This window comes from Siphateles boraxobius, unplaced genomic scaffold (genome assembly GCF_051911475.1).
Source record: "Siphateles boraxobius isolate OS27281-9 unplaced genomic scaffold, OSU_SipBor_1 66, whole genome shotgun sequence".
NCBI lineage: Eukaryota > Metazoa > Chordata > Actinopteri > Cypriniformes > Leuciscidae > Siphateles > Siphateles boraxobius.
In genome coordinates, this window is record NW_027509193.1 from 24,812,257 (window position 1) to 24,824,812 (window position 12,556).

The 12,556-nt window shown below is 41.1% G+C and overlaps 1 protein-coding gene across 15 annotated transcripts in view; it reads right to left on the minus strand.

The window, feature by feature from the left end:
• The window catches only part of svilc (supervillin c), a 34,341-nt gene that overhangs the window by 1,313 nt on the left and 20,472 nt on the right, over positions 1-12,556 (minus strand). For 6 of the 15 annotated variants that reach the window (XM_077213229.1, XM_077213235.1, XM_077213226.1 and 3 more), the window contains 18 exons: positions 10,994-11,059; positions 10,667-10,723; positions 8,326-8,534; positions 8,113-8,267; positions 7,820-7,921; positions 7,093-7,229; positions 6,622-6,769; positions 6,364-6,509; positions 6,046-6,221; positions 5,476-5,626; positions 4,047-4,353; positions 3,036-3,242; positions 2,743-2,950; positions 2,508-2,641; positions 2,255-2,410; positions 899-1,027; positions 695-807; positions 438-593 (listed from right to left, as the gene is read on the minus strand). In XM_077213229.1, the coding sequence (XP_077069344.1) occupies positions 438-593; positions 695-807; positions 899-1,027; positions 2,255-2,410; positions 2,508-2,641; positions 2,743-2,950; positions 3,036-3,242; positions 4,047-4,353; positions 5,476-5,626; positions 6,046-6,221; positions 6,364-6,509; positions 6,622-6,769; positions 7,093-7,229; positions 7,820-7,921; positions 8,113-8,267; positions 8,326-8,534; positions 10,667-10,723; positions 10,994-11,059 (2,757 nt within the window). Of the gene's footprint in view, positions 1-437; positions 594-694; positions 808-898; positions 1,028-2,254; positions 2,411-2,507; positions 2,642-2,742; positions 2,969-3,035; positions 3,243-4,046; positions 4,354-5,475; positions 5,627-6,045; positions 6,222-6,363; positions 6,510-6,621; positions 6,770-7,092; positions 7,230-7,819; positions 7,922-8,112; positions 8,268-8,325; positions 8,535-10,648; positions 10,724-10,993; positions 11,060-12,556 lie in introns of all 15 variants that reach the window. The other 9 variants (XM_077213234.1, XM_077213225.1, XM_077213223.1 and 6 more) reach the window with 5 other exon arrangements.

Consider the following 12,556-nt stretch of genomic DNA (forward strand, 5'->3'; position numbering starts at 1 on the left):
CATGTAAAAACAAAAATAAAAATGTTTTTGCTTTACATGTCAGTAAGTCATGTCAGTTTCGCTATGCAAGACTCAACTGAAATAAATGAAGTATCTACATAAAATACAATTTTAGATTCAAAATACAGTGTAAAAATAACTGACGACAATAAAAAGCTGCTATTGCTGTACTTTGTATTTATATTCCCCCAGAAGGTTTAAACTAATCCCAGACTAAAATGCATGTTTGAGCTTTTTTAACTGACCGTAACTTGTACTGATACATATTAAAATATGTCACTGCAATTGTTTTGTCTCAAGGTACACAGCAGTATTGTTTTTTTTTTCTAAGGCACATTTATAAAAGCTACTTAAATATCCTACTTGAACTAAAACCTAATCCTGGCTTAATCTAAGCCCTATCTGTGAAACCAGGCCATTATGTTTCAGCGTTAGACCTTGAAATCATGCTGAGAAAGGTAGTTCTCCAGGTGTAAAGGATCCACTCCCTCAGGTAAAGGTCTCTTTAGCAGATCCTTAAGGGGAAACTGGGTCTTATTAAGGGAAGCTAGAGCATCCTGCACCAAAGTCAGCTTTTTACACACTGTGCAGTCCTGGAAGAAAACACAAACAAACATTACAATGAGACTTCAGTCTAAATTATGTAAGCACTCACTCATGCATGTGATGATGATGATGATATGTCCTCACTCACTTGTACTCCCTGTGTCAGTCTCATTTCCCATGAAGGGAATATATTAGTAAAGGTGAGAGGCTCTGCCCCTTCATCAATAAGGTATGCCATGGGAGGCCGTCTAGGATTTCTCTCTGAACACAAAACACCAAACAGAACCTTACAAAACAGAAACAGGAGGCTTCTGAACAGCATCTGTGCTCTTTTGGCCGAATCCAAACGCACCTTTGCAGTACTCTAAGGCAGTCTCCATAGCGCACTTCTTCTCTTTGTCCCAGTGGGGGCGCTGTGAGACTGAAGCTACACAACTTTGCCATAAATACACCTCCAGATAGTTATCCAGCAGGAATAGTGCTGCCGAGAGAATGTTACAAGACCACAGCAGAATGAGGAAAACAAATTTTACATTTTGCATATTACAACTATGCATATTACATTTTAACTTGATCTAATTGTATCTGTTTGTCCGAGAACACCAAAGTTATGTATCTTGTATTGGGAGGTTCACACTTGTTAATCCACGTCTAAAATGACCAACTTAATCCTGCGTGATCTTGTTTCATCTTTCACGATTTGGAATGAATTCTGGGTAGTGAGGTTTCAGATTTGGACAAGTATGATTTGATTGGACACACATGGCATGCAACGAGCAGACAATTTATTTTAAAGTGCTCCTATTATGCTATTTTAAAGGCTTCTAATTTGGATGTTGTAACTTGTTTTGGATGTATCCTACAACAGATTTAAATGCATCCAAGGTCAAAAAACACTTGAGTTCCACATCACCTCTTTTCTCCAGTGTCTGAAACGGTTCGATAAAGGACTCGGTCTGTCTAAACCCCTCCCTTCCGAGAGCCGACTCTGCTCTGATTGGTCAGATGGCCCAGGCTGTTGTGAATGTCCTAACGTTATAGCTTGTGTCAGAAACAAAACGCTCATTACCATAGCTGAATTTCAGCACCGAAGGCTTCCTCAGCACTTGTTACAAACAGTAGTGATGGTGTCAGTCATATCAGTTGAAGACCAAGCGCATTTCCTCCTTTGAAAATTCATGCAAAGTGGATTTGCTTTTGATTTTAACAGTGTCTTCTCGACATGTCGACAACACGAATCAAACTCCTCCAGGCCTCAGCTACAACAACAGTTTTTCAGGGCGGGTCAAAGTAGTCGTTGTTCACGGGCAGCCAATAAAATCCATATGCAAATTTGTTACAATCCTTGGTATATTTGACCAGGAAGTAAGGCTGGAATTACTGAAGGCTCGTTTCAGGCAGCTCAGAATCGGTTCTTTCTTTTGGAAGATAATAACTCCATTTAATGTGCACTTTAATTTTTGAAACTTTGCAGACCCTTTACAATCACACACAGCTATAATACACACTACATGAAAGCTGATATCCGAAAAAGCATAATAGGGGCACTTTAATAAATGCTTGTCCATCTGATCAATATTTCAGTAAGTCAACACTTTCATGTACCAAACGTTGCTTCGGCGTAGAAAGTTAACCTGTGGTTAAGTGTAGAGTGAAAAGCCTTTATGTCCACTTGTGTTTCTGTGTATGTGAACTTGCTTGCTCTCACCTGAATGTGGCACAGAATATAACTTATCCTGGAGGAAAGGCATTGCCGTAATTACTCCACTAACATGGGAGGGGCTAATGAGCTCCGCCCCTTCAAATGTTCCTGATTGGGCACTCAGGTAAAAAAGGCGGGGGGTAAAGTTAAATTTACCAGGATCTGAGAGGAATGCAAAACATAGAGCATTTCTTGTAAAAAACGATCGCAAACATTCATTGCACGACAGAGAAAGTTCACAGTTTGTTAAACATCACACCTTGTAGCATGCAGTCATATGACTTCTTGTCCTGTGGTCCAATAGCATTCCAGAATTCTGCAGGCTCTTTCCCCTCCTCCACTTCCTGGACATTCATAAAGCTGCCAGTTCTCAGACTCAGCTCAGGTGGGCACCTAACCATTACAATCAATCACATGAAATCGATCACAATCTCGCAATGTTCATTATTCATCATGTTTCAAGGATTGAATATAATGTTAAAGGTGTGGCTCACATCTGTGTGAGGCGTTGGACGGTCTGCTTGGCCACCTGGCGTGCTTTGCTGTGGGCTTTGCAGCCATGCCACAGGTAGATCGCCCCCTGCTGGCTGTTCAGCAAGACCAATGAGCCACGAGACCTCAGACTGGAGCAGGAGCATAGGACCTCTAACAGACTGCCCTCTACAGACACATCACCCCTCACACAGAACAGATGCCAGCCTCCTGAAACACATACCAAACCTATATTGTCAGATGTAATAAGTGGATCCATAGTAGAGAAGAGGACTCGATTTTTCAATGACCAGACCTGTGTCTCTGCTGTGTTGTCTATAAATGACCATTCCTCCCTGGAACAGCTGCAGAAAACAGGGCGGCTCCTCCCCTTCTGTTATAAACACCTGAGAACTACACTGATTGGTCAGCGCTGGAGACAAGTCCCGCCCACTGGCATTGGAATGCCGCCCCTTCCAGATGAAAAGAACAGATCGTTCCTGACCTCTTGCCATCTGATCCCCTGTTAAATAATAGGAGAATAAATATACAAAGTATTTAAATTTTAAAAACATACTAATTTTCAAAAATGTATAAATAATATACACTACTGTTCAAAAGTTTAAGATTGGTAAGATTTTTTAATGCTTTTAAAAGAAGTCTCTTATGTTCATCAAGGCTACCTTTATTTTGTCCAAAATTTTATTATTTTGTCCAAATTATTTTGTCAGTAATACAGTATAAATTAAAGAAATTAATACCTTTATTCAGAAAGGATGCATTAAATTGGTCAAAAGTGACAGTAATTACATTTATAAAGACATTTATAATGATATGTACCCTGGAAAATATATCCAGGGAATAAGTTTCTGTGGCTACGTCCATACAAAGTTACCTCATGTATTGTAACCGAAAGTTGAGGTTATCAGCTTACTCTGAGTAAACTTAGCCAGGTTAGTCGTCGCATAACCTGCATTCTGGAATGCCCCCCTGTTTGTCTGTTATTTTGTTTATATTGTTAATAAACATTACTGCAGAAGGTTGATCCTGCCTTAACAGCTCTCATTGCTGACACTGACTGTGACAACAAGGTTGCAAGAGCGAGGAGCAGACTAAATGTTTGGATAAGTCCTGCATATGTCACTAGAGGGAAGTCGTTTTCACCAGATGGTAAAGTTATGACATTTCGGTTGAACATTACGGGATCAAAACACGCAAAATGAAACATATGCAACATATGCAAAATCTATAACATGCACATAGAAAACAGAGTAAATTTTCATCTCATGCCGACTTAAATCAAATATATATGCGTGCATTATCTCACCTAACGCTGTGAGGCTGTAAGTCCAGCGTGTAGCATATGTGCAGTCCTCACTAAACTGTCCCAAGCTCTCTGGGGCAACCTCAAACTCTTCACTCTCTGAAATGAGCCATGATTTCACTGCAAGTGTGCATAACTCCACCTGCCGACCATCACTCAGAGTGACCATGCCTCGTCCCCTCCGTACATCCACACCATCCAGAACGATTTGTGTCACCGCTGAGAGACAGACTCCACCGAAGAGAGCTCTGGCATCACATGACCACTGCTCAGCTGACACTGGCTGAGCAGATGATATGAGTGAGGGGGTCTGTAGAAAAGACGGAAACGATTATAGAGCTAGAAAGAACATAAAATGGTTTAAAAGTGAAACCTGATCACTAGAGGGCTGTAATAATATTTAAAAAAATATGAAACTGTTTCAGGGCCGGTTCACACAGAATGTTTTTTTTTCCCATTCCACTGCGCCACTTGCCCATTGTTTTTCTATGTAAACACATGCTAGACGGACGTGTTTGCGCTCGAGTCTTTGCAGCGTCTCGTGCATGACATGGCGTTCTAAGAAAGCGGTGCTCGCGTTTTTCAAATCAAAAAACGTGTTCTGTGTGAATGGCCCCTAAGGATGATGGAAGTCATAGGTAGGGCTGCACGATATTGAAGAAAAGTGCGATATGCAATAGCTCGTTAAATAATGGGATATGCGATACGATAATGTACAAAACAGAAATTGAATAAACCAATGTAAAAATAAAACTGCTTAGTCTTCACTGTATGAATTAAATAAACACTGATTCTTATTAAAGCTATAAAAGTTATTCAGTCAAGAGCAGTGAGTGATTTTCTCTTCGTCTTTTGTTGTTTGATTAATAATAAAAACACAAACAACAGCAAGTTTATCAGGCTGCTGTCACTTTAAGAGCTAAGGCACGGCTCCAATATACTGTTTTACTGTGTTTTATTCCCCAACTGTTTATGTTAACTTAAGACATAACTGACTGATTACGTGAATACTCACCAAGATGGCATTTTGACATCATTTTGTGTGTATTGGTCATATACAGTAAGCTACGGAAGAGAACTGATTTCAGGATTGCACGCTGTCTGAGATGTACGTGCGAGTACGCCTCTGTGGCTTAACTCTTTTTAACATTATGCATATCATGCGTATGTAACAGGCACGTGTCCAGTCTATTCTCTGCTATCTGCGTCAAGCTAAAATTCAGACTTTCCGTAACTTTTTGAAGTATTAAAATCATTTATTTGTTATTTAGTGGTCATCATAGCATATCGCAAGCCATTGCGATATGCATATTGCAATATGTACATTTGCAATATTTTGATTATTTAGATATATCGTGCAGCCCTAGTCATAGGTATAAAAGAGGAACCTGAGATATGTTTGTTAATATAACATGTATATAAGCCTCCTCACCTGCTCCTCCTCTTGTATGAAAGGTTCGATGTGATTTTTGTTCACTTTTGTCTGCTCAAATGAGTTAGCAAACTTCTCTTTGAACAGTACCGTCTCATTTTGGTCAAACACACGGCCAAAAAGTGCCCAGTCTGGCCGTCCAGTTCCCTGCCTGAACACAAGTACATTTGTTGGTGAATTACAAGCAATAAGCTTGGATTTCTCTTTCTGCTTGTATCCTAAAATGCAATTATTTATCTTTATTCCTTCAGTGGAACAAAAAAAAAAAATTTATATATACTGTATATAAAATAGCATTAACATAACTGTCATATACGGTTTACATCATTTATACATTCATACACACTTACGTTGTTCATGCAGCTTAAGTGCTGCAGTCATTAAAACAAAGGAGACAGAGCAAATGCTGAGACGTTCTGATATTCATATTAACGTTAATTCAAGTTGTTATACTGCTAATATACTTCTTACTCATGAAAAGGAATGCAAAACAGAAGCATTTTCACTAATGGACTTTTGGACCACACTGTAGCTGGATATATGAAGAATCCCCCATTACAGTGAGCCTACTTGGGTATGTGGGCACTGCCACCAGAGGGATCCAGAGGGTTGATCCTGCAGTTACTGTAGTCATACGCTCCGTCCCAAACCTGCTGAGCCAGCTGAAGGGCCAGTTTCCTCTCACTGGGGCCGACGTCTTTCCCATGCCACAAATAGAGCTCGCTGCCGAAGTCAAACAGCAGAGTCTGAAATGGAAAAAGCACTGTCAATAAATGTAACCAACCACCTTAAATACAGTTTTGTCATATGTGATCACAAGCGGGTATAAAGTGCATTAGAAAGTGCATGCCATTTATTCTTTAATAGTATATGGCTTGAGATCAGGACCTGAGAAGAGTTCAGTAGAGAGAGGTGTGGTACGGCAGCCCAGGCCTGCTCATGGGGGCTGAGTCTGTCCCCCTGCAGCCTAAAAATACAGTTTGACTCTGATATGGCTCTCTCATAGTGCTCATCATCATCTGTACTGTCTGGACCTGCAAAGTCATACGCCTCCATTAACATACAAATGTAATTTGAACAGTTTTGGGAAATAAAAGTGTGGTTTTGATGGTATATTTCCTGTGGGGTACACAGTACGGCTCTTGCCTTTACACTGGGTCTGTCCCCCGAGAAGGTTCCAGAACTCTGCTGCCTGCAGGCTGTCTGTATTGACACCTTCATCCAGGTGAACGACGCCCGTTGCTTGACAACCCATATCCCTCTGGGTCACAATCAACGAGGCCATTTCAGACGCCTAGAACACACCATTAGTCAACATCCAGGAACTAAATCCCAAAAACTGACACCAAAAACACTTCATAATTATTAGAAATGCATTTTAATTAAATGTAATACTTGAGTCTTATCTGAGCTGAATAATAATACATTTATATCTAATTAAAATGTATTATTTAAGTTTAATTTATTACAATTATTTAAATAAAATTAAATGTATTAATAAATAACAATATTCCCAAGTATTTCATATTTTATTCTACACCCAAAATACACTGTTGAGGATGCGACAATACTTGCACTGGCTTTAACAGGAATGACTTCTGTGTGATCTGATGGTACCTTTTCTCTCTCGATGGTGTTGGAGAGTTTGCCGGTCCAGAGGAAGCAGTTTGAGGGTGTGACCAGCAGAAAGCAGTCGCCACTGTTAAGAGAGTGTGAGACAGGCTCCACCAACCGCACCTGCACCTGCCTCCAACCTGGATAAACACAAACATGCATAGAAAACATTACCTGCATTGCTCTCGCAAGACACTCTCAGGATCTTATGGAACATCCAACCATGGAAACTTGAAAGATCAAGTTTGCTTCCATGACTATTACAAACAATGTAGAATTTTACAATGTATACTACCACTGAAAAAGTTCAGGGTATGATTTTTTTGTAAATATTTTTATTTAGCAAGGATGCCTTCATTTTAACAACATGAACATGAAAACATTAAGAAATGTTTCTTAAGCAGCAAATCATAATTTTAGAGTGATTGCTGAAGGATCATGTGACACTGACTGAAGGAATTATGCTGAAAATTCAGCTTTGACATCACAGGAGTAAATTACATTTTAAAATATCTTCAAATAGAAAACAGTATTGTAATAATATTTCTCAGTATGTCTGTTTTTACTGTATTTTTGATTAAACAAATGCTGCCTTGGCAAACATAAAATACTTTCTATAATGTTTAATAAACTATAATGTTTATATTTCATAAACATTAAAAAATCAACTCTAGTGTAAATATATAATATTCTGAAGAACATTAGATGAATATTAGAAAAATTATCATACCTTTAACCTGGATGAGCATGAGTTTGTTATATGGCACTATGGGTCTGCTCACTTTTCCAGAGGAAGTGACATCAGCTGGGGTGCAGTTAGAATTTTTCATAGCTTTAGGAAAAATAAAGATATCAAAATAAAAAAAAATTGTGATTGAAAGAAGTATGATGATGCTAAATATTTTTAAGACGTTTGATTAATTAAGATGAAATATTTGAATTATTTCACTCTAAAAAATGAAAGCACTGGCTGAAAAGTAAAAGACTAGGAAGATAAAACGGTTTAAAAAAAATAATTTTAACCTTTATTATTCTCCATTTCGCTGTTTTCCTCAGGCTGCATGTAATCCTGCTGGATATCCTCTCGAGCAGCAAGAGCACGTAATGGATTCCTCGAACCCTGAGTCCTGCGGGACGGCCGTACTGAGCGCCTGTGTTCAGCTACAGCTGAGCTCAAACTAAACACACACATAGAGCATTAAACCTGTATCTAATCACATTGAGAAATCCTTCAACATTGGCGTGTTGGTCTGACAGAGTGTGCTGAGGTCTGGCTCTGTGTCTCCTCCAGTGGTAGAACACGCTGGCAGTGAGCAGGGGTCAGAGGTCATGACCTCTTTAGCCATCTCAGTACCAAACATCTGACTCTCTTGGACTTCATTGGTGCAAATGGTTTGTGTCTCTGTAAAGATGAGTTTGGGAGAGTCTTCCTCCTCACAGATTTCCTGAAATAACAGAAAGAAATGAATTAGTTGATATTCTAATATCAAATATAATATTTTAATGTGACTGCAAAGCTGTCTTTAGTGTCACACGATCCTTCATAAACCAATGTAATATGCTGATTTGTTGCTCAAGAAACATTTTTATTATTATCAATGTTGAAAACAGTTGCACTGCTTAATATTTTTGTGGAAACTGATACTATTTTTTTTAGGATTATTTGATGAATATAAAGTTCAAAAGAACAGCATTTATTTGAAATAGAAATCTTTTGTAACAATTTTACAACAGTCTTTACTTTCACTTTTGATCAATTTAATGTGTCCTTGCAACAACAACAAAAAATCTTTTAAACAGTAGTGTATGTCATCTGGAAAAACACATTAAGATTCTTTATAACCCCCAATATAAAAAAGTCACAGACTAATAATCCTGAACATGGTCAGTGTTGGAAAATGTGTGGTATAATGTCGGCTGGTCATTTTCATATCCTTTGGGAGTGTCCTATTATTTCTTTGCATTGGGTAGAGGTGGTGATGGCAATTAGGTCAATAATCAGCTCAGAGCTTGAGTTTAATTTCAGCGTTATGTATTTAGGAAATCTACCAACAGGGCTGAGAAAGGCAGATAGGTATTTGTTACAAATACTTTTAGCAGGTAGCAAGAAAGCAATAACTAGGAAACAATTGCTGAATGGATAGAAATAGTTCGGGAAATTTATGTTATGGAACATTTGACTTTCTCTCTGAGACATGCCAGGAGTAAATGTGAAGCATATTGGAAAAAATGGATATCTTATCTGAATACAAATTGAGATGTATATGTCTTCTTTTTTTCCCTGTTTTACATGATGTTGAGCATTTCTGTTAATCTATGACATATTTGCCTGCTGTTCCTTGGTCTGTCTGACTGTTTTTCTTTCCTTTTTTTGTCAAAAAACAAAAAAATAAAGTTTAAAGGGTAACTAAACACTAAAACAACTTTTTCTAGTTAATTATCTGTAAGAATGGAGCTTCATAAATGCTGTTCATTGATTCGAGTAAATTTTTTGACATTTGGGTATAAAGTGTTTTAATTTTCAAATATATGGTGTAAAAATGTCTGAGTGCTGCCCTCTTCAAGTTAAACGGAAAGCTCCTGCAGTAGGGGTACTCTCTGACGTAGAATACTCTCTGATGTCACTCGGTCACGCCCTTGGTGCGAGCTCACCACGCCCTTGGCAGCCCCTGGTATAAAAGCATTTGGTCCCGTCAAAACTACTGTAGCGAGCCAGGAGTTGGAATTACAAGTATTGAAAACGATCAGGATAGATACTGTATATATTAGCATCTAGTTAGCATAGCATTTATATAGTTATTTAGATTATTTCGTGTAGCCTAGGTAGTTAATCTCGCCTATCGCTCCAGTGTGCAACCTGCATTTTACGTGGGATTGCTTCTCCAACGCAATGGAGGTGGAAATGGGCTTCTCCACACAGCTTGCGCTGCCAAACGCTGCTCTTCATACCTGCATGAACTCCACCACCGCAGCGGCGTCATGATGTGAGTGAGCATATATTTTTAATCACAATTTATGTTCCTTCTTATTAGGCTAAAGTTAATCCTCTGGTGTCGACAAACGCGCCGGCGCGATTTGCTGATTATTTTTTTCACATAGCAGCAAAATATATTGAACGTAATAGTAATAATAATCCTGGAAAAATTTACCTCAAAATGACTGAATATAAGAATAATGCCGGATGCCGATCGCGATGCGGGAGTCAAGACCGCAGTTTGAGCTGGTGTCCACAGACAATTCACCCTCCTCCACTTCAGGTGAAGGTAGGGGAGAAAAGTTCTCGACTTCAAATGACCACTCTGTTGCAAAGCTACTTGCGTCACTCCATTTTAGCTAGTTTGAAAGCAGCTGTCACTGCGGGTCTCAGGTGCACGCCCCCAACCCCCCCCCCCCCCCCCCCGCTCAGCCCCGCCCTCGGTTCGTCGCCTCTATCTCCGCTGGGCTCTGCCCACTTTTCCAGCATTTTTCAAATATTGGCAGTGGGTGGAGTCAGGCTTTGACCAGGGTTTTAGTTACCCTTTAAAAAAAAAACAGTAGTGTATGAATAGCTTAAAACTACCTTGTCTCTTCCCATCACCTGTGGTTGGCTTTGAGTGGATGTGGAAACCTCTTGAGCTTCATAAGAAAGACTCCTCTAGAGAGGGCGAGAGAAAGATGATGATAATTTTTTAGGTCTGCTGGTCGAAGTCAAATCAAATAATTGACATGCCATTATTGACAGTAAAGTCACTCAAACATTTTCTGCAGACAAAACAAAATGGATCTTAAAAGGACAAGGCAGCCAAATTAACACATTCAGGACACACTATACAGGAAAACAGAAAAACAAATGTTTTGTTGAAAAGCACATGCTTAGAGCAATAACAGTTTATAGACACATTCATCACATTAATAAAATTCTCACCTCATTGAAAAACATCACATATTGAGGGGTGCTTGAATGAGAGTATACAGAGGAAAACACAGGCTCCTGAGAGGAGAGGAGAGGAGAGGAGAGGAGAGGAGAGGAGAGGAGAGGAGAGGAGAGGAGAGGAGAGGAGGAAAGGAGGAGAGGTGGAAAGGAGTAGAGTAGGAGAGGAGAGGAGAGGAGGAAAGGAGGAGAGGAGGGGTGGAAAGGAGTAGAGGAGGAGAGGAGAGAAGGAAAGGAGGAGAGGAGAGGTGGAAAGGAGTAGAGGAGGAGAGGAGAGGTGGAAAGGAGGAGAGGAGAGGCGGAAAGGAGTAGAGGAGGAGAGGAGAGGTGGAAAGGAGTAGAGGAGGAGAGGAGAGAAGGAAAGGAGGAGAGGAGAGGAGTAGAGGAGAGAGAGAGAGAGGAGAGAGGGGAGAAGAGGAGAGGAGGAGAGGGGATGAGAGAAGAGGAGAGGAAAGGAGTAGAGGAGGAGAGGAGATGAAAGGGGAGGAGGAAAGGAGGAGAGGAGAGAGGAAAGAAGGAGATGAGAGAGGAGAGGAGGAGAGAGGAGAGAGAGGAGGAGAGGAGATGAGAGAAGAGGAGAGGAGATGAGAGGAGAGAGAGGAGGAGAGGAGAGAAGGAAAGGAGGAGAGGAGAGGTGGAAAGGAGTAGAGGAGGAGAGGAGAGGTGGAAAGGAGGAGAGGAGAGGCGGAAAGGAGTAGAGGAGGAGAGGAGAGGAGAGGAGAGGTGGAAAGGAGTAGAGGAGGAGAGGAGAGAAGGAAAGGAGGAGAGGAGAGGAGTAGAGGAGAGAGAGAGAGAGGAGAGAGGGGAGAAGAGGAGAGGAGGAGAGGGGATGAGAGAAGAGGAGAGGAAAGGAGGAGAGGAGGAGAGGAGATGAAAGGGGAGGAGGAAAGGAGGAGAGGAGAGAGGAAAGAAGGAGATGAGAGAGGAGAGGAGGAGAGAGGAGGAGAGGAGATGAGAGAAGAGGAGATGAGAGGAGAGAGAGGAGGAGAGGAGAGGAGAGAGGAGGAGGGGGAGGAGAGGAGTTGAGAGAAGAGAGGAGGGAAGAGAGGAGATAAGAGAGGAGGAGAGGAGAGATATGAGAGGAGGGAGAGATGAGAGGAGAGAGAGGAGGAGAGGAGAGGAGGGGGAGGAGAGGAGATGAGAGGAGAGAGGAGAGAGGGGGAGAGGAGAGAAGAAGAGGGGGAGGAGAGGAGAGGAGATGAGAGAGGAGGGAAGAGAAGAAATAAGAGAGGAGGAGAGGATATGAGAGAGAGAGGAGGAGAGGAGAGGAGAGAGGAGGAGAGGAGATGAGAGTAGAGGAGATGAGAGGAGAGAGAGGAGGAGAGGAGAGGTGAGAGGAGAGAGGAGGAGGGGGGAGGAGAGGAGATGAGAGGAGAGAGGAGGGAAGAGAGGAGGAGAGGAGAGAGATGAGAGAAGAGGAGAGATGAGAGGAGAGAGAGGAGGAGAGGAGATGAGAGGAGAGAGGAGATGAGAGGAGAGAGGAGGAGGGGGAGGAGAGGAGATGAGAGGAGGGGAGGGAGGAGATAAGAGAGGAGGAGAGGAGATGAGAGAGAGGAG